This window comes from Genypterus blacodes, unplaced genomic scaffold (genome assembly GCF_046128005.1).
Source record: "Genypterus blacodes isolate CSIRO-AG114 ecotype Tasmania unplaced genomic scaffold, CSIRO-AGI_Gbla_v1 ptg000090l_1, whole genome shotgun sequence".
NCBI classification, from domain to species: Eukaryota; Metazoa; Chordata; class Actinopteri; order Ophidiiformes; family Ophidiidae; genus Genypterus; species Genypterus blacodes.
The window spans coordinates 967,580-988,507 of record NW_027466895.1 but is presented as its reverse complement, the minus strand read 5'-3'; the positions used below and the strand labels follow the sequence as shown (position 1 = coordinate 988,507).

Genomic DNA, 20,928 nt, shown 5'->3' with positions numbered 1-20,928 from the left:
GTCATTGTTTGTACATTTTTTGTGCAACACTGTAAGAGAGCCACACACCACTCAGCCATGCAAAAGAAGAGTAGCTGACCATTTCGACACACACACTGTGTGTGTGGTCTGCCCTTTGCCTTCTGCCGGGAAAGACAGACGAGCTGAGAGAAAAAGGCCAGGCAGGATGAAACCTGCGCTCTGCTATCTGATCCTCTCAGTCCCGAACAGAGAGGGAGATGGACGGTGGCTCAAAGGAATGGAGACAATCATGCAGCTATCGTCCGTCTGATCTCGCCAGCTCATGAGATCAAAGAGACCAAATCGGGGGAGTTGAGGAGTCCCAAGCTGAGGCTGCAGATGCTGGAGGATGCATCAGCTTTGGTCACCCATAATGCCAAACAGGTGTTGTTGGCATGAAGTGGTGCAAAGTCTCAATGGTCTCCTGTTCTCCATCCATTATTGTGACCTTATAAGATAAAGTGAGACTGGCAATGGCGAGCATTTGGTCGCCACAGTTTCTGACGCACCATGACGTGCTGATCAGGGGGAACCTTGACTCATTAGACGCCAACACAGCACTCTGTCTGGATTTACACAATCAGGATTTACACAAGACAGTGAAATTACAGATTTTATCCATACCGTCACTTCCATTAGTACACACGGTGAATTACAATGAGGAAGCCAAAAGCGCACACACAGCTGCTGATGGAGACACTGGGTTATTGTACAACCTAAACGTAACCTTCCAGTTAAGGCATGAATCATCCCCCTTTGCTCTACCAAATTGAGTCATCCTGATGCCTTCCTGTCAGGATTCTGAGATGAGGTCTGGCTCATTTGGGGTTAAAAAACAGTCATCCCCCCCTCTCCCCCACACACACACACCCCTTCTGTGATTAGATCCAGGCTTTGCTAGTCCAATCCAGCCAGCACAAAGGTTTCAAAGTATTGCCAGCAATTGAAATCAAAATGTATCTGGTACCATCACTAAGTTAAGCTACAAAAATCGCTGAATGTAATGAAAAAATGAAACATTCATACAAAAAGATGAGGGCAGTTTGGCCCTTCACCGCCATCCAATATACTCCACACTGCTAAAACAGGAACACAAGGAAGCCTTGAGATGAAGACATGAAGTCCTGCAATTTCTTCAAGCAACTGTGGGGTTATTCCACCCAGTTTCCATCATAAATCATTTTAGTCCAGGAATGTTCCAGAAAGGGGTTGTATTAAAAGGCAAATTACGCTTTTTAATGTTAACGAAGAGACCCGTGTCCAGTGAGCATCGAGGCAGCCTAAACAAACTTAATCAAGATTTGAGGAATGTGGTGAGAGCAGAGGAGGGAGGCACCCATCTGAATACTTCAAGATTCAACAATTGTGTTTGTGTGTGGGTGGGTGTGTGGGGTCACTCTGGCAGCTACACACTCTTAAGGATGAATGACAGCGAGAGGGTGAGAGGGAACGAGCGCGTATGTGTGTATGTGTGTGTATGCGCGCCATTCTCTGAGCTACACAGCACCTATCATTACCAGATGTCACACACCAGTCTCAAACTCAAACCTCTGCCTCCTTCCTTCCTTCCTTCCTTCTCCTCCTCTCGCTCTCTCTCTCTCTTTCTCTTGTTTCTTCTCTCTCCCTCTTTTCTCTCCCCTCCCCTCCCTGCTTCCAGCTGTTTTTGGAGCAGCGAGGACGGGGGAGACATCCTCCACCAATTGTTTTTGTCCTGCGAGGAGCTTGGGGCGGTGGAACCCCTCCCTCTCTCCGTCCTCTCTCTCCTCTCCCTCTCTCTCCGGTCTCTCCTCCTCTCTCTCGCTCTCGCTCTCTCCTCCCCTTGTTGTGACAGAGCACACCTGCTTGATCTTGGCTGCACGCGCTCCGAGTCCAATTACCCCATAGGCCCTTGCAGCCACTCCGCAGTCTCATCCCCCCTGCTCGACTGGATTTTGGGAGTCAAGCTCATCTCGCTCACTCTGCACTCTTTGCCTTGCTTCTTCTGAGAACAGGTAGGCTGATCATTCAAACATCTTTGCAAAGTCTGGGCACCAATAAGGGAGCTATGGATTAATTTCTTTTAGAAAAGAGACGTTGGTGGTTTTCGTTCCTTGTGATTTTTGGATAACGTGTGATACATTTTTCTTCAGTTTTAAAGGGTTTTAGAATAAGGTTTTTACACAAAATGGGAACATATGATTTAAAAGAGCTGTTCATGTTCTTTAACACTACACCATGCAAGCCTGTGCTTTACTTAGTCTCTGCATTTATGTCACAATAGCTTTTGAGCACGTTTTGACTCTTCTGTCCCTCTCTGCAGTCTTGTTCCCTGTGTGCGTGTGTACTTGTGTGTTTATGTTCCACGTTTGTTGCCAGGTCTTGTTCCCACAACAGCCCTGACTTTGTGATGAGAGTCTCTAATCATTTCCAGCCCGATATGCAATACAGCACACTTGAAACGAGCACCAGCTAGGGAAGGGAAGGGGGTGTGGTAGCGCCGTTGATGCTGGTACCTCACTCTCTGAGCCAAAAACGTCTTCTTTAGCGCCGCCATTCATCTCCAACGCCATGTTGTCGCACTCTACTGTGTTGCAGCTTTTAATTGGTTTTCGAGGACATTGACAGCTTACATTGTGTTTGTCATAGTTGTTGATTGTTTTGGTATAACTTATATGGCTCTGTCATACCTCAGGTGTCATAAATTAGTTGTTTTCCATATCTCATAGTCAGACGCTATAGTTCAGAAAGAGAAGTTAGTCAGAAAGAGAGAAGAAGGAAAATTAGGACCTTGTTTTTCCTTCTTTTTGTCATTTAATGCTAACCTCAGTGGAAAGCATTTCAGAATTAATTGCTTTTCTCTCTTTGTTGTGCTTTGTTTTTTTTCTCTCCATCTGGGATTTTTCTACAGGCAGATGAGGGGAAAATGCTGAAATAACAATGATTTCTTTGTGTTGATTCAGCCCATTGCTGTTTGTCAAGACTGTGACTGGAGAAGTTGCATCTCTCGCTTCTCAGACTTTCCATTCCATACCAAGCTATTCATCTGAGGCGACAACCATTTTGACTTTCTAAACCCTAATCTGTTATCTGTCTGCTCTGCAGCCCTGTTTCCTCTCAGTGTGGAACCTCCTCGGCCCACCCGCCAGCATTTCTGCTGCTCTGCTTTCGCAGGAGCAGAACGGCGCACAAATTGCTAGGGGCAACTAAGAGTGAGAGGCTTTGAAGAGGAGATGAAAAAGGGAATACCTGGCAACACGCAGTGCCATTAATCCTGTAATGGTCCAGCTTCCTCTATCAAACAGAGGTCTGAAGGCTTCTCGGCAAGCCACCATGCAACTCCCAGCAAACCCATTACATCCTCTCTGCCAGCAGGGAAAAACCTAATTGGCACTGAATGAACAAACAAACTCAAAAGAAAAGAGAATGAACTAGAAAAGAGGCTGCAAGAGACATACATTTAGGATATTTGAAGCATTTGACTCTGACAGATGTTTTACATTTGAGAAAGAAATGAGAGAACGGAAGGTTAAGAGGAGACAAGGCCCAGATTTGCACTCAGGGAACTGTATTTTTCCATCTGGACTTCAACTTTTTAGGGTCAAAAGAGCAAAGGAGTTGAATGGGCATCAGCCATGAATACTCCACCCTCCTCTCTCTCTCTCCTCTCTCTGCTCAGTGGAACACTAGAAAGTTCCACATGTCAGCTGCTCAGGCCAGAATTTAACAGTGACGGGTGCGACAGGGAAAGAAAATACTGTAAGCTTTAAGGAGACAGAGAGGGAGAAGGAGCAAAAAAGGGAGGAGGAGATGGAAAGAGAAGAAAGGGAGAGCAGGCCGGGCAGTTTGTCCACGTCTGTGCAGAGCAGCGCAGAGCAGACTGCTGATAATGGGACTGAGGTTGATGGCAGGGCCTGCAGCTCTCTCTCATGGAACAGCTGAAATGCGGTTTTAACCACTCGCTGGCGTTTCTTGTGCTACGACTCCAAATGCCAGCCGTACTCTCGCTCAATAACTGTTACAGATCTGAGGACGGTTCTGATCGGTTACAGCGATCAAAGATGCAGTGTTCTTGGAGGGATTGACCGCATGGGACGTTTCAATCACATAACTCAGACGATTTGGCTCCGAATAGTTTTTTTGGCTTTATCGCTGCATATTTTACAATACACATGTTCTCACTCCCAAAATCCCCTGAATAATTAACCAATTGGTTCAAAACAATGACACAGAGGCTCCTTAGAGCACGGCCAGTGAATGAATATGTATCGATCCATGATGTACATATGGATTAAAAGGCCCACACGTGTTTTAAATGTCCTGTGGCCTTGTAAATACCTTCCAGTGATTCATGGCTGACAGAAGTGCAGCACAGGCAGACACAGGCCATCTGAGAGGACCTCTGAGGCAGGGGGCTGGTATCTGCCTTGGACTGCATACCTGGTTTGTTTTGGTGAATACTGATGCTCAACTTTGAGTGAAAGTTTGGTTAATGAGCAGTGTGGTTCTCCTCTGGGTCTCATTGATTTTCTGCCGCTCAAAGGCGTTTCAGGGAAAGTGACGAAGGGGGGAAAATGACTTCACTCCCTCATGCGAGCCGTTTCTCCTGTGTAATCTGCTTCCTGTCTGGGAATCATTAGGAGATGCTGAGGCCAGATTCAAGGGGACAGCGGAGGGGGGAAGGGAGGGATGAGACTAAAGAGGAGTAAACGCAGATTTAGCTGTGACAGGAAATGTCGACGTCCACAAAATATTCCTTGATCTGACATGAGATTATGTCCCACATGCTACAGATGGAAGACAACATGCACATGGTTATTTTTCTAATATGGTATACAGCCGTGTACCACCACTCACTCACCAGTCAGCCACCTCACACTCTCTGAAAAGCGCTGAATGATCACTCCTGCCAAAGATACAAAGGTGGAATTATGGGATACTTAATAGCAGTCCAGAGTGAGCCTCACGTTGCACACTAAGGGCCAATTTATACTTGGCATTAACTCCACGTATGCATGATAGCTACCACACATATATTTGTTCAAAGTGCTGGTTGTGCTAAATGCAACACTTAGAAAACTTGTGGGGGCAGACTGCAGTAACAACCTCTGTCGAGTAGCAACTGTAGCATGGCAACAACTGGGCAGATGTCTAAAGTTTTCGCCTTTGTAATTTAAGCAAAATACTAATCTCCTCTATTTTTGTCCACAAAATCCTAGTCCAGCTTCCACATTGCCCCCTACTGGCTATGGCGATTAATCCAACACTGCGCACGCACAGCAACAGTTTGAACTGGCGTAGGCTTAGTTAAAACTCAGAACAGCACACACCAAGGTATTAATCAAGTTTGATTGATTTTTATCAGTGCATTTTACTGCTGGCGACATTACAGCTCAGTTTGATTAGTGTTGTAAATAAAGCCTGTTCCCCTTTACTTTGTGCCCTGGCATAGAGCAAGGCTACGGCGTGCTACTGGCCATGCTCCTTCAGCAAACAACACTGATCTGACATATTACATAAGGAGACTTCAGGGAGGGTTATTGAATCCAAGCTTTCATTCACAAACTATGTTTGATTGGAGTGTTTGTCTGCTTGTTGTGGCACGCAGCCATATATCTTGAACAGGGCCTTTCTGCAAACACTGAGTAATTGCAAATTGCAGTTTTGCGATCGATTTTACGACAGGACTGAAGAAAGTCGGCCCATGTTTTACAAGCTTCAAGGTCCTAAGCTGAATGATTTCTAGCTTGTTGTGACCATTGAATTCTCCAATGTGATTTCCACTGTCGAGGAAAAATACTTTTCTACAAAGCTAATGCCGATACAGGCAAGAGCTGCATGGTCAAGTCGTGTTCTGACATGTTGACAGCACACACACACACACCTGACTAGCCGACGCTGTGTGTAGCCGCTCCAGGTGTGTGTGTCCCGCTGGGCCTCTGGGCCTGGGGCTGAGCAGGTGGAGAAAATGTAAACATTTTTAAAGATTCACCATTTACGAAGTGCGTGTGGCCATGTTCACAGATGGACCACATTCTCATTGTGTTGACACATAACAGTCAATTCATCACCCTCCCCCAACAAACTTCCAAATCTACATCCCTTAACTTAAGTACAGTCTGTGGTTACAAATTGTTAGTTTAGGGCTCAAATGGCGAATCCCCTTAAATTCTCTTATACTTTTTATCTCAAATTCTTTCTTTATCCTAAAAGACCCATCCGCATGTGTGTAATTTATGCCTCTTGGAATGCTTGCAGGAATTAAGTCATCTCGACTCTCCAGTGATGCTGAAGCCATCAAATGTCCATAGGGGTCCTCCTCTTTTCTCCTCGCCTGTCTGGTTCACATTAACTCCTACTGCAATGTTTATGGAGAGAAGATTGATGGCGAGACACATGGGAGGGGGGGGGGGGGGTCGTCTTTAATGTGTTGGAGTCTGTTTATGTGTCGGTGAGCACGGGTCATAGCAGGGGAGATTAGGTTCACTTCGAACTCTGATTAGAATTGCACCCCATCTGCCAGATGCGCGTCGTATCAAACTCTCAAGCAATTAATGTATCGCGCAACTAAAAAACAGGGAACGGAAAAACCCAATCCGTCTGGCGTCGAATCGGGATGAAACAACTCAGCAAACATCGCTATCTGGACCCAACCCTCGGAGTGTTTTTGCATCCTGAGAGCCAAGAGTGCAGACAAGGTTTTGGTTAGATTCAGCTCTCAGTTACGCTTAGATAAGAGCTTTACGTAGCCAAGATTGCTCAGAAGGCTGGAACAACGTGTACTCTGGATCGACTGTAAGCTCCAAACGCCATTTGCTCCTCCACCACCTCGCTCTTATACTGTTTCCAAATGAGACACACTGGCAACGAGTGCGCATGGAAAACTGAAATCTAGACATGAAACAGTGTCACAATTCCGTGCTCTTAGGTAAACTAAGTCATACAGGCAGTGTGTGTTCAGGGTTTTCCCTTTCATATAGGACATAATGTAAGTAATGAAAATCAGAAGCAGCCAAGACGGATTTGTGAAACAATCGCAACACTGAAGAAGCTAGAAAAACTCAATCTGATTTGTTTCCTCTCCCATCGAAGCATATTCCAAACCTGGGACTACTGTATGGAAGCTGTAATCACTGGGACTGAAGCTGCACAGTTTCAGTGTGTCAAAGTGGTTGCAGTCTCGCGGTCAAGCTCTGTAATTACTGCCCATGTTGAGAGTCACGCTGAGCCATGATCCCCGTGACCTGACGCAACCCTGAACTGCACTCCCTCTCCGCCGCAGCACATTCGCTCTGTAATTCACATGGACCCGCTACTATAAAGCGCAAAGATGCAAACGCTGCCGCGTACATTTCATTTTCTAAGTCAAACCATTGTATAAGCCGACAAGGGTCACTCCCTTTGTTTGACCCCTGCAGGCTGACAAATGGAACAACTTCCCTTTGTCCTTTTGTGATAACTCCTGAGCATAGCTTTCATACTGTGACTCAAGCACAGCCAAAATTACAATTTCTACATTTTTAGTAACACGCACATTAGACAGCTTGTCCCTTCTGTCGAAGTAATACTGTGTCATTTTGAGAACAGCCTCCATTCTCACCAGTCAAACAGCTTATTTGTCTGACCTCATAAAATTGTAACACCCACACGTTTAACCTTCCAGCCCCTGGCCTGCCACCTTTGCCCTCCCTGAATTTCACCCGGGGGACTCCTGTTCTTTCTCACAGTGTCCCTCGCTCTGTTTACTTCATTAACTCAATGAAAACAACACAGCACGGTCATTCAACTTCAGGATTTAATCGTCCTAACCGCTCTATCTGCTCTCTGTTCTGCTCAGGCTCCCTTCCAGCAGCACCATGAGGTCGGCCTGTCTCTCTCTGCTCCTGGTCACAGCCTGCTGGGCATTGCCCTTCCGCCAGTCTGGCTTCCTGGACTTCATGATGGATGAGGCGGGATCTGGTGTGCCTGACCTGCCTGACACTAGAGTAACACCCCACATATCTGAGGGACCCAAGTGCCCCTTCCGGTGCCAGTGCCACCTTCGTGTAATCCAGTGCTCCGACCTTGGTAAGATACTCACATTCACACCTTCCCACACAATTTAAGAGCCTCCAAATCCCTTAATCAGCATGTTTTTGGATTGAACCAGACCATTCTGTAACTTGTATTTCTGGCAGTATTGATGCACTTACCTTGTCCATAGTAGACCTGAAATCTAAGACCTATTTCTCATTTTCCTAATTGTTTTAAGTCAATTAGAGGATATTAAACCATCTTTTCATTGGAAATCTTCCGTAACATTTTTTCCAGTGCAAACCATACAAACACAGGGTTAAAAAAAACTACTTGAACAATTATGAGGTTTGCTTTTGATTCCACCACACATAACAACTCAACTGTCTCCTTTGTTGTTTAGAAGTTATCAACTGTGTCTAATTTGATGAGCAGCATTTACACAGCAGCTTGAGTCATCTCCCCGGAAAAGTCCCTGGGTTCATTTCTCACGTATGACATAAATGTGCCTTTCTACACAGTTGGGTTTGATAGATTTTGGCTTTGCTTTTGTTTAGAAAGGGAGGAGCACGAGTTTCAAGGAGACAGACGGAGCCAAAGGGGAAGTAAAACAGATGGACGGGCTGAGACCGTGACTTTGAAAATTAAGAAAAAGCACATAATGGATTGCAATATCTGCACGTACGTGCCAGTTTACTCTTGTTGAGAAAAGAATGATTGAGGCCCATTGTGGAAATGAAAGTCAGAAAGGCAGACTGGCCTACACAGACCCACGAAAAGCAGGTGGTTGAACAGAGAGACAGACAGGCAGTGAGACAGACAGATGGAGGGAGTGATGTTCAGGAAACATCATTTTGTTCCATTACCTCAGAGTTCCAGCCGGGGCCCCAGTCAGCACAGCTTCCCCTCGAGACAGAGCTCCAGAGCAGGATTCTCATCTCCAGCTTCAGCTCTGTTGGCCTTCAGCCTGCATCTGTTCCCCAGACCTTCTAGCACACACGCACACTAAACACACACACACACACACACACACACACACACACACACACACACACACACACACACACACACACACACACACACACACACACACACACACACACACACACACACACACGGATAAGCATATATTATGTATACAGTCAAGACACACACACACAGGCCTGAGTCTGCTCACCATCCAAAAACACTTCTTTGCTTTTGCAGAACGTGGATTATTTTTCAAAAGGACTTGTAGCTGGTAGTTTCAGATATTAAAAGGTGCACAGCTTTTCTGAAAATGTCTTTTTGGAGGTTGTGTTTACACATTTTTGGACACATTTCAATGAAACACAGTGGGCAGGTTTGGACAAGATCCAGGGCCTATAACCTTTCAACCAGTAAGCCATAGAATCAAAGTTCTTCATGTCTATCTGCATCCATCCATACAGGCCACGCCCATTTGCACCAAAACAGTTTTTTCCAATTGTCACACACCATTTTACATGAGTTGCACATGATTTACAAAATTGCGTGGGCGTGGCTCATTCTTCAAAAAGAAGCCTGGCAGAGGTGAACAAATTTGTAAGCGTGTAAACATGTAACAGTGCTCACACTCTTTCCATTATGTCCATCCAAAGAAAACACCCCGGTATCCTATGAGGCAGTGGAGCCAGATTAACCTGTCTCCAGAAGAGGGAATTACCTAAACTGATAAACACTTGGAAGTGCTGGAAAATAAAGTAGTAGTCCAGCACAATTACTCTAGCTTTTAACAAAATGATTGAAAGTAAAGATAATAGAGGATGTTGATTTCCTGCCAACTGCTGAAATGTGACAGTGACCAAAATATATCCTTTCTCATCTCTTCGTGTTCATGTTTGATTCATTCCTTCCGCTTCTTTTCATACAGCATTTTTAACTCTTGGATGTCACACACTGCATTAAAAGTGGACAATGTAGTAAAAAAGAAGACTATTTGAACCAGGTGGTTAAGAACCCTCCAGACTAAACAATTCTGTCGAGCCTGAAACCTGAAGCCTCTCTGATCTACTTTTTTTTAACATACTTACTCCAGTTGATCCAGTACACGTGAGCAGCCTTATTTCAAACGGTTTACAATGGCTACGACAGCTAAAAACCCATCATAGCACATAATAATTGCGATAGAGCAGGAAGGAAAATGGGGGGGGGGCGATTGCAAAAAATCTGCAAAAACAGCGCCAGCAAAGAACAATAACTCGTCGTAATGAGGATGTTGGCCGGCTGTGGAAGGTTTAGGGATTTTGAGAAAGCTGACAAAAGCAAACCTCGCACGACATGTGTGTTTGCATGAGCCAAACAGAACCAGTTCCACGCAGGGAGATAGTAAGTGTGAGCACCTGATGTGTAAACAGTTTATTCCTTGTCCCATCCTCCAAAATCCAAACTACACATAATGACTCTGAGTGTGTTTTTTAGTTCCCCGGGATTCCAAACATCCTCTACTTAGCAGTGACTCCCAAAGCAAACTCCTCCAAACACTCCAGTCAATGCCCATTTTCTGGGTCACAGTGCCCTGAGGCAGTCGCTTTTGAAAAAGTCCGAGCAAAAAAGAGTTCCAGCGTGAGCTCAGAGTCCAGGTATGCATCAACTGTCTTACTGACGGGAAAGGAAATTTGTTTTGAGGGTCCATTTCCACCATATGTGCCTCGGAACACATTAAATAGTTATTTGGGGCCTTTGGAATGTCACCACCAAACATATTCTGCTCCGACTGCCTGTGACTTTATGATTCCTGAGTGTGCCCCAAGTCAAACTCTTACAATTTGATATAAATCTTTAATATCAAATACTCCAAACCAGTGTTCAATGGGCAGCTGGGGACCAGGAGGGAGCCATTTTGTATCCATTTCCTGTTGAAGTCGGACTGTGGTTAACCTCTCACCACCAGAACCAGGCCCGTCAGTCACGCTCCTCCTCAAAGTCCATTTTCCATCAAGATGCCTGTACAGCTGGAGCACAGACAGTACAACTCTGCTGTCCAGTGAGAACCGCGCATTTCCAAAGCTGATCATCAGATATGAGGAAGGGTTACGTGCCTCATTTCTAAGTGCGAGAATATTGCTTTATAATGTCTTTATGTCTCCCTCAGGTCTTAAAGAGGTTCCTGAGGACATCCCAGATGACACATCCTTGTTGGACCTGCAGAACAACAAGATCACAGAGATCAAAGAGAATGACTTCAAGAACCTCAAAGGACTCCATGTAAGAGACGTTTTGCATTCACGTGCAATTACTCTCAATTTGCACGGATATGCCATAATTGTAACCATTAAACTTAACATCCCTTTATGCTCACCTCCTGCCTCGCAAACCTTTACCTGCACCTCCACATAGATGCCTTTCTCATGCCAGGTTCACTATCAGACACTGAATCAGAATACCACCACTCACTCCCCAAGACTAAACGCTGTCTGGCCAAAACTGCTTCCAGTGAAATGTAACTGGCCTCTTAAAGGAAACACACACGCATGCCTGACATTGCCTCACATCTGCTTCCATGAGAGCAGCGCAGCGGGGGTGAGATTCCTCAGGGAAAACGCTAGACATTCACTTGAACTTGACTTTCCACCTTGAGTTAGGCTGAATCTGTTACACTTACAAGCAGATTCTTCACAGTTGACACCAAAAACCAAGTTGGGTTAAAACCTCTAAGTCCTCGTTTTTTTTCTTGCATTCTTCCATTACAGGCTCTGATCTTGGTCAACAACAAGATCACCATCATCCACGCCAAGGCCCTCAGCCCCCTGACCAAGCTGCAGCGTCTCTACCTGTCCAAGAACATGCTGAAAGATATGCCTGCTAACATGCCCAAGAGCCTGCAGGAGCTGCGCATCCACGAGAACGCTATCACCAAGATCAAAAAGTCCTCCTTCCAGGGCCTGTCCAACATGATCGTAATGGGTACTGAAACGTTATCACTTCGGGCTTGTGTGAGTGTGGGGGATTTTTGTTTGAAGAGGTGCGACACTGCCCAGCGATGTGTGTGGGGTTGGGGTATATCAATTCTTTCGATTCCAGATGTGGGGTTCTTAACCAAAGCTTGAATGAATGTGTTTTAAATCATGTTTCGTCCATGGATGAGGGTATTATCCCATCGTAACAAATCTGAAATCTGGCACTGATTAAGCTCATTGAATTTGCCCGTGATTGTACTCTCCTCCTTTTGTCATTTAATTGTTTCAGAGCTGGGGTCCAACCCTCTGAAGAGCGCAGGGGTTGACGCCGGAGCTTTCGCTGACCTGAAACGTGTCTCTTACATCCGTATTGCCGACACCAACATCACAGAGGTCCCCAAAGGTAAAACACTCATATCGGCTCCCAAAAATTAGGGGGGTTTGGTTCAATGTGTAATGTTGTGTTGTGAATTAGTAGATGCCGCCTGTACATCATGGTAATCTCTGTGTCCTTTGCTTTTCAGGTCTGCCTGGCTCTCTTTCTGAGCTTCACCTCGATGGAAACAAGATCACAAAGTTGACAGCTGACACCCTCAAGGGCCTGAAGCATTTGGCTAAGTAATAATAATCCGATTATTCTTATTATAAACAAATATTCCTTTTTAACTTGGATGTGAATTTCAACCTTTAGGAACATGAGCCTTTCTGCTTCGTTTGCCGCTTCCGTAACCCTATCTGTTTCATCTTTTACTCTTAACGTCAGAGCTTTTCATGTTGTCCCACGCTTTTTCACTTGATTTCTAAAGTGCATTAGCTTCCCTTAGAACAAGGGCCCATTAAAAGCGTATCCCCGCTCACAGGATTTATAAGAAAACCCAAAGCCTAAACAGTAGTTTTAGGATCATCAAAATAACCAGTTTGCTCATAAAAATTTGGATGAACTGTGGTTATAAGATCACTGCCCGGAATGACATAGCAGACTGAGACAAAGGGAGCTTTGATGCAGCACTCATACTTTATGCTGGAGAGGACACACGATCACGACGCTTGAGTTCATTTTCCATTTACTCATAGTTACATAACAGACCAGACCAGTAAAATCCTCAACAGGTGTGTAGCTTCATCTCCTCACAAACTCCTTACTTCTCTTCCTCCTTCCCCTCTAGACCTCTAGTGATCAACAATTTTGGCAGGATTTTTTTTACATTTTTGACGTCCCGACCTCTGTCTGTCCCTTGCTTTTCTCTCCTGGCTTTATCTTTCGCAGGCTGGGTTTGAGCAACAACGAGATCGGCTCTGTGGAGAACGGTTCACTGGCTAACGTCCCACACCTGCGAGAGCTGCACCTCGACTACAATGCCCTGACCAGCGTCCCACCCGGCCTGCCCGACCATAAATACATCCAGGTACACACTGAGTCCACGTAAACAACCACAAGGGATGGAAATACTTTGCATCTCTTTGTTATTATATCAAGTTAGAATGTTCAGCATGATCACGAGAGGATTGTTGTTCTAAGCAATTGTCTGCAGCTGGTTCACCCTGTTTAAGACTCAAATCTGTGTTACTCATTCTCTTATTCTGTGATCACACACACTCATCACTTTCTGGTTTTTTCCAAACCATTGTGGTAAAGTTTTTAATTTGCTTTGTTTAGATTCATCCTGCCCAATTACAAGTGAACCAAGGCTTGTGAACAAAAGAGTCACATGGAGTCGCTTAAGTTGTTTGTTGAACAGTTTTAGTAGCCTGTCATATGATGCTGTTACAGATCCAGGCAGGGAACTCTAAACAAAACACATTCTGCTGCATGACTTTTGTTTGGCTTTGGCTCTTTTCATCAGGATCCCTAAAGCTCAGTAACTGCTGCATCTGCCTCACCCTCATAAAATTTTCTGTTGATCATTGGGATTGTGTATGTGTGTGTTCGCGCCTAATGAACCGCACCGCAGCTCACTAAAAACAGCATTGAGACATGCTTTTTCAAGCGTTGCCGAAGGAACAGCAGTTGAATAAGAACGTAGGGATAACAAAGAACATTGGAGATGTGATGGCATTGCGATAAGAGGCCCACATCTTCCATCTCTTTAGCCCTGATCTTCCGGTTAGTCCTTGGGAGCCAAACATGGTCTCAGGCCAAATGGGATATAAATTATTGGATTGGACTGGAATGTTTCAGATTTCTGTATCCGTCATTCTTCTGTGGTTGGTGATATTTGAACATCAACCTTTTCTGTATATAGTGTGTTTCACTACGGAATGAATCTAATCAGCATTACATTGTTCGGGAGAGGTTTTGTGGCACTTAGCGCTTATGTTTGTCATCTGTCGAAACACTACTGAAGCATCAGCAGGCTTAGATTTCTTCCAAAGAGGCATTAAAGCATTCTCTTAAATCATTCTCTTCAGAAACTTCCACTGACAGATTTGGAAGTCCTTTTCCCAGTGTTTTTGTAGAACATACAGAAGAGAGCGGCCGCAGTTGTTACATAACGGGACTTATTATCCTCTTGCTTTATTTTGGAAAAACATCAGTACCATTTACTTCCCACTCGATGACCACACGTTGTCATTATTCAAATCCCCTCTCTAGGTGGTCTACCTCCATTCCAACAAGATTGCTGCTGTGGGAACAGAAGACTTCTGTCCTCCTGGCTTCAACACCAAGAAGGCCATGTACTCTGGTATCAGCCTCTTCAGCAACCCTGTGCCTTACTGGGAAGTCCAGCCAATCACCTTCCGCTGTGTCTTCGACCGCTCCGCCATCCAGCTCGGAAACTACAGGAAGAAGTAGAGCGCCCCCTCCGCCCCACACCTCTACGTGGAAGTGTGTGTGTTTGTAAATGAGTGTGAGAGAGTTTTGAAAGTGTGTGTGTGTGTGTGTGTTCGATCACAGCCCCACAACACTGACCCCACCCTGACACAACTCCTGCCTTCCCCTCCGCCACCCGCAAATGATGATGTCATCAATTTACACACTCTTTTCAAAGTAGTGGACATTGACCTCAAATATAACATATCAAAGATAGAAGAGCGTTATTTAGCCTTTTCCACAGCTTCCAGCTAACGTTGGCGTCCTATGGTAATGCTTTCACACGCAGATCATACATCGGGCGCCACATCGTATACAAACCACTTACGTGAGCGCTAACAGTGCAAATGCGTTTCATAACCAATTCTTATTGTACATATTGTGCACAACTCCTTCAGTGGACAAAGTGAAATTCCAACACATTTGAATGCAAACCACTTTTTAGAAAATTTCACTCAAATGGAAAAATGTTAATAAATCCCAGTTTGATGAATTGCCGTAGCCATTGTATGAATTCTAAGAAGACTGGCCTGTAGAGCAGGCAGCGAGGGGTTAACTTGTGTTTTATCGTACCTTTAACAACTGGTATCATAGAATGTACTAGATATTACCTGTAGTATGAGCATAGCATTCAGAGTGTAACATTACCATGCTGCACTCTTTGAATCCTGAGTTTCTATTTGTATTGTTCTCAATTCAAGTAGAAGATAAAAGCAACCGTGACTTCTCTTGCATTGTGATTTCTTGTGCTTTACTTCAGTGCTGATTTAGCTCTTGCTGATTTTTTGTTTTGTTTTCGTTTAAAAAAAAAAAAAAAAGTCGTATGGTTTTCTTCATCACATCCCATCCGCTGCTCCTCTCTTGGTGGATGTTGTTCCATAAGACAAGGAGAAAATTGCTTCTTAAGATGTAGAATAAACCATATACGTTTTAAAACAGAAGCCATTTCCAAAGATTTATATGCATGCTTTTTTTCCTTTTTTGACTTGAACCTGATACTCTCTGGACTTTCTTGTTAATGCCTGTATGTATTTCACCCGTTGTTTCCGCCCCTCTCTTATTTTTTTAAGAGTTAAGAGGAATTGGAGGGCGTTTGTGGGCCGGCGTGCCCACAGCCCCCCGTGTTGGTGTGAATGTTGTATGTATAGACGCTGTATATAAATGCTGTATAAAAACCTCTCCTTGCTTTAAGGCACAAGCACTTACTTTAGCTCAGACTTAATATATCAGCAACAAAGGTGTTCCTCTTTTTTCCGGAGCAGGAGCTCCAGCTAAGGTGTCCTGAACAAAATAAAAATACTAATGGAAAAAGCAGCGGTTTTTGATGGATATGATGAGCAGAATTTGCATTATTACAATCAATACTGTGAGTATGTGTGTGTGTGTGTTAAGAGTTGTGCTACTGGTCACTAGATGGCACAAATGCAAGAACTTGATGGCCTCCAGGCGAACAAGGTCAAAAGGAGGCACAGGTGAGAGGCAGGTGAGCATTCAACAGCTACATGTGCACACACATACACAAAAGGTGGAATAGCAGCTGTGGTTAGACACACTCAGATAAAAAGCCAATATCTCTGTGGGATTTTGCTTCATTTTACATTTCCTCCAACAAGAATCAGCCAACAAAGCTGCTGAATAATGACTGAGAATAATGCGACCTGGCTTTATAAAATGTTCAGCCATATTTAAATATCAACTCACAAAACTCATTAGGAAACACCCACAGGACAGACTAGCTTCTCTGCCACATGTCATCTATCTCATGGCTTCTAATATGTTCCATAAGGGATCTGAACACCTGATGACTGCATGTTGGAATAACAAAAACTTGAAAGGAAATGTGGCTTTAAAACATTTCAGCTTTATGGGCACCTGTAAGAGACATCAATCTCACACCATTACTTCAGACGTCTGACTCATCTGGTAACAATAAGTTACAGATATTACAACACATGTGCACCATTTCGAGTGAATCGCTGGAGACAAAAGAGAAACTGAAGGTATCACACTCATAGTGGCCTTTCACTGAGTGACTTTGGACATAACTTTATGATTCGATTTCATGGGACACAAACTACATGTTACAAAATAACAATAATATTGCCAGTGAGGGAGGAAGCTCCACTTTTCCCACTGCATACACGACTTCAGACATGATATAATAAAGATGGAATAATAAAAATCACTGGGAAGCAACAAGGATCACTAAAATGCTACATGATCGTCAATCCATAAATTGTATAATAAACACATCCTGTACATCCTGTATGTATGATCACATGATGGAAACAAATGCCTAGATAAATTACAGGAAAACACATTGTTTTCCAGCTTTTAGTCACATATGCTGGCTCATTAAAGAGACTTACTCAAAAGGATCCTGGAAGTTACAGGAAAATTATTAGTTTACTAGTATTCCGTTATCTCATTACCTAATTCCCACTTCTGGCCACAGTGGGCGCTGTTTAGCAAATAGGAAATGTATGAGGGAGTCAGGAGTTGTGATTGGCTCAAAATCCACCTCTGATAGACTGGGGTCTCAGGGGGGGCTGGGGGGCTCACTAGTTCAATATCCAAACTCTAATGCACTCTGTTGCCCCCATGTGTTCATGATGAATAAGGCAATTTCAATACTCCTAATCTAATAATCTACTCATCTTAATCTATTTTCCACACTTAAAAGACTTTGCCTTATTGCTTTGGGATAGCTGCCAGTGTGTGTGTGTGTGTGTGTGTGTGTGTGTGTGTGTGTGTGTGTGTGTGTGTGTGTGTGTGTGGTTTCAATGTGTAAGTGAAAAGTACGAGTAGAAGTTTTGTGGTTTCCATCTGCTTACACTAAGACAGAGCGTGTTTGCACAGATTCTTTTGCTCAGCGCTTGTGTGTGTGTGTGTGTGTGTGTGTGTGTGTGTGTGTGTGTGTGTGTGTGTGTGTGTCTAAAGATGAATCGCCTTGTTTGTCTCTCTTGTGCAACCAAAGTAACCTGAGCTCCAGTGCCATGTTGGATAGGAGGAGTGCTGAGATCCTGCAGATGAGCAGATGTGTCACGGATTCATGCCTGGGATTTTAACAAAATGCAAATCCAAACTACAGTAACGAGCTGTGGAGTAAACAAACTACCTGCAGTGTGAAACTTTATTGCACCGTCTAATCCTGCTCCACGCCACATAAAATATTCTGCATCACACAAAGCAGCTTTTGTATAAACACACATTAGCTGGAGTAGTCAGTTGCGTTATCCCTTAATGCATTTCTAAGGTGTGTGTGTGTGTGTGTGTGTGTGTGTGTGTGTGTGTGTGTGTGTGTGTGTGTGTGTGTGTGTGTGTGTGTGTGTGTGTGTGTGTGTGTGCGTGTGCGTGCTTGAGAGAAACAGACAAGAGGCCTGTTGTGCATTAGGTCGATCTCATCTGTTTCGCTTCAACTCCCTCGGTACATTGCACAAGTGCTCAGGCCAAGGTGAGAGCATCGCTTGGCCCATCTGGGGATGAGCCTCTGTTTGGAGCGCGCTGCATTGCTCCACCACATGGCCACATGGTCGGCACAGAAGGTGGCGTCTGGGTGCTGTCTGAGATTTTATTAGGAGCGTCTATGTGTCGGTGCCAAGACGTCCCAGAATATCCCTGTTTGCTAATGTGCTCAGATCTCTGTGTACCTCTGTTCTGGGTGTGTGTGTGTGCTGCTGTAGTAGGTAGCTCACGTGCTTGCATCTTTATGTCTCTGTGTGTGTGGACTTTCATCTGAATTCTGCAATCTGATCACATGTCGCATAGGAGCACGGAATACTGAGATAATTGGGGGTAATGGAGAAATGGCTGGAGCTGAGACCAGTGACTATTGAGTGAGACGTCGGCGTTAGTATCATCAGGCTGACAAACTCATTCACACTCACCTTCACACCTACGAGCAATTCAGAGTTTCAGATTCGTCTAACCTGCATTTGTTAGGGGGCGTGAAGAAACCCAAGCAAGTGAAGAACATGCAAACTCAGGACTGCAGTGTAGATTATTTATATATTTGCTGTTAATAGGTAGATTTAGAATACAAAGCAAAGCTCAGACTTGAAACATGGCTGCGCCTGTGAAAACACCAAAAGCTGTGCAGAAATCCAAACAGGATTTGTCCACTTTTTGTTGGAGGCACACATTCATTAGTTTAACATTCCAATGCCATCTATCACTTAAGAGTTATTACAAAGAAATAACTGTGTGACAAAAACAACTCTGAACGCCAAGAGCAACACATTTGAGCAGAGGAAGCAGGCTGACTGAGCTAAAGCTCAGAATTTCTGTTTTCCAAGTCAACTCAAGTCTAGGATGACACAAAACACTGCCAAGTTAAAAAGATGGCAACCATCGAAGAAGCAAACATTTCGCAAGGGTTTCTGGTTTCTGAACTCGCATTTAGGTGAAAGGTATTGACCGGGAAAGACATCGACAAGTTATTGACAGATTTCAATTAAGCAAGGAGAGCAGTTTGGCTGTGATCCAGGAAGCAACCAATTATCAGTCCAGTCCTAAAACTCTTAAAAAATCTTAAATTGAAGAATCAAACTTCTTCTTTCCTTGGTTTTAACTGCATCCATCCATATAGGCTTCACCCATTTGCATCTACTTTCTCTGTGGAATTGGCAGTACGACGCTTTCACAAATGACACGGTCATTTAATACACTATGAAAAATAGCTTGTTGGTTCATAGAGTGTTTGGTTAAGGCAGGACATGCTTTCTGTTTGTATCCCTCTGCCTGAACAGAAAAGCTTCTGTCATATTTCATCGAGCTTCACTTATGCTTTTGAAAGGAAAAGGTCAAGACAAAAATGTCAAAATGTTTTTGCAAGAGCCAACCAAAAACACATTGATTGGAAGTGGAGAATGTAGAAACACTGGTAGCTGCATGGTTTTATTTCCTGCATTTTACATTCTAACATAATCCATCATTTGGCATTACACTGAGGAATCACTTGTTTCAAAGCTACAGCTATAGTGCAAATAAATTTTCAGGAAAAGCGTTGAAAGCCAGCGTCTGCCATCTGGTCTAACGGAAAGGCTATGAGGTAGACATCAACACGTCTGAATAGAGGAAGAACGGTGACTAAGCAACATTTCAAAATGTCTGTTTTCCAGCCTCCAGCTTGAATTACAAAAACACGAGGTAGAAACAGACCAACCTCAAGGAAATAAATGTTTTGTACAGATTTGCTGATGAATGGCACAAATGAGGCCTGTGTCTGGACTGAGGGCAAGCTGTGTTCTTCAGCGGTTATAGAGTGGTTTGTCCATGACATTTGTTTTTGACAATGTCTATGCAAAGCTGGATGTTTAATATTCATGTGTCTAAACATTTGAATATGGGCAGAAAATAAAAGAGTTGTTCCATGTGGGATATTGCCCATTATGTCCTTAAGCTCAGTCAAAATGGCAAACAGATTTGTCGCTTTTATGATTTAAATCTTAGCACACAGTTGCCTACTTACTCAAACAGCAGACACAAAGCATGATGGTCATCCAACTGGTCTTGTCTCCTGACACCTGATCTGAGGCCGCATCTCTGGTTTCTCCTGAGAAAAATAGGGACATTTTTATTTCAGCTTGCAAACTCATTTACTTTTAATATCTCTCTGTATTGTACTCAGATAGTGAACACCTACACTCAACACTAACGTGACACTCAACCATGTTATTGACATGACATTTGACATGACGACATTTAGGACAGTGGGGTTCAGATAAGCAGAATTTGAATACTTAAAAAGCTTATGACGCATGTTTTAATGATCCTATTTTAATTTGGCTCCTGTAGCTCCCAGTTTGTCTCGGCATACAAAGCAAAGCAGCATTCATTGTGAGGCACATCCTTCATATATCATCAGCCGAGCAAGTTCTTATGACTAACATGTTGACAAAATTGCTTAGTCTTGAGAAACACATCTCGGTTTCTGGCGTCAATGTTTCATTTTCTTCACCAATCCATTGATTTGCTTTGGTTGACCACCATTGTGTGCTGGTAAGTTAACACACAATGGGCCTGTGTGGGCTGGTGGTCTAAGCGTTTCTGCCAACGGTTTGGTTTTACTCAGCATTGTTTTGGTTTAATGGACCAGCAGACCAAAATAATAAGTTGAAGGAGGACACAGACGAAGTGTAGCAGCAGCACTGGACGTTGGTTCGGTGGGTTTGGCACTACACGCACGTCAAATTACAGGAAAACCAGGGG

At 44.0% G+C, this 20,928-nt stretch overlaps 2 protein-coding genes across 2 annotated transcripts in view; both read left to right on the top strand.

Moving 5' to 3' along the window:
- The first annotated feature begins 1,802 nt into the window (after positions 1-1,802).
- dcn (decorin) lies at positions 1,803-15,909 on the top strand. The gene is made up of 8 exons (XM_076158922.1): positions 1,803-1,991; positions 7,814-8,043; positions 11,102-11,214; positions 11,700-11,913; positions 12,196-12,309; positions 12,431-12,524; positions 13,174-13,312; positions 14,500-15,909. The coding sequence occupies exons 2-8, from the start codon at positions 7,833-7,835 to the stop codon at positions 14,698-14,700; spliced, it is 1,086 nt and encodes a 361-aa protein (XP_076015037.1). The 5' UTR covers positions 1,803-1,991; positions 7,814-7,832; the 3' UTR covers positions 14,701-15,909.
- An 803-nt stretch (positions 15,910-16,712) lies between these two features.
- The window catches only part of LOC143007528 (protein mono-ADP-ribosyltransferase PARP12), a 41,375-nt gene continuing 37,159 nt past the window's right edge, over positions 16,713-20,928 (top strand). Inside the window, exon 1 of the mRNA XM_076158916.1 lies at positions 16,713-16,718. The gene's annotated coding sequence lies outside the window, so the exon portion shown is untranslated. The remainder of the gene's footprint in view (positions 16,719-20,928) is intronic.

Excerpts from the sequence above, each read along its gene's own strand:
- dcn (XM_076158922.1), top strand. The coding sequence starts at position 7,833 with ATGAGGTCGGCCTGTCTCTCTCTGCTCCTGGTCACAGCCTGCTGGGCA. Across the intron at positions 8,044-11,101 it reads AATCCAGTGCTCCGACCTTG|GTCTTAAAGAGGTTCCTGAG; the intron begins GTAAGATACTCA and ends TGTCTCCCTCAG. Across the intron at positions 13,313-14,499 it reads CCGACCATAAATACATCCAG|GTGGTCTACCTCCATTCCAA; the intron begins GTACACACTGAG and ends TCCCCTCTCTAG.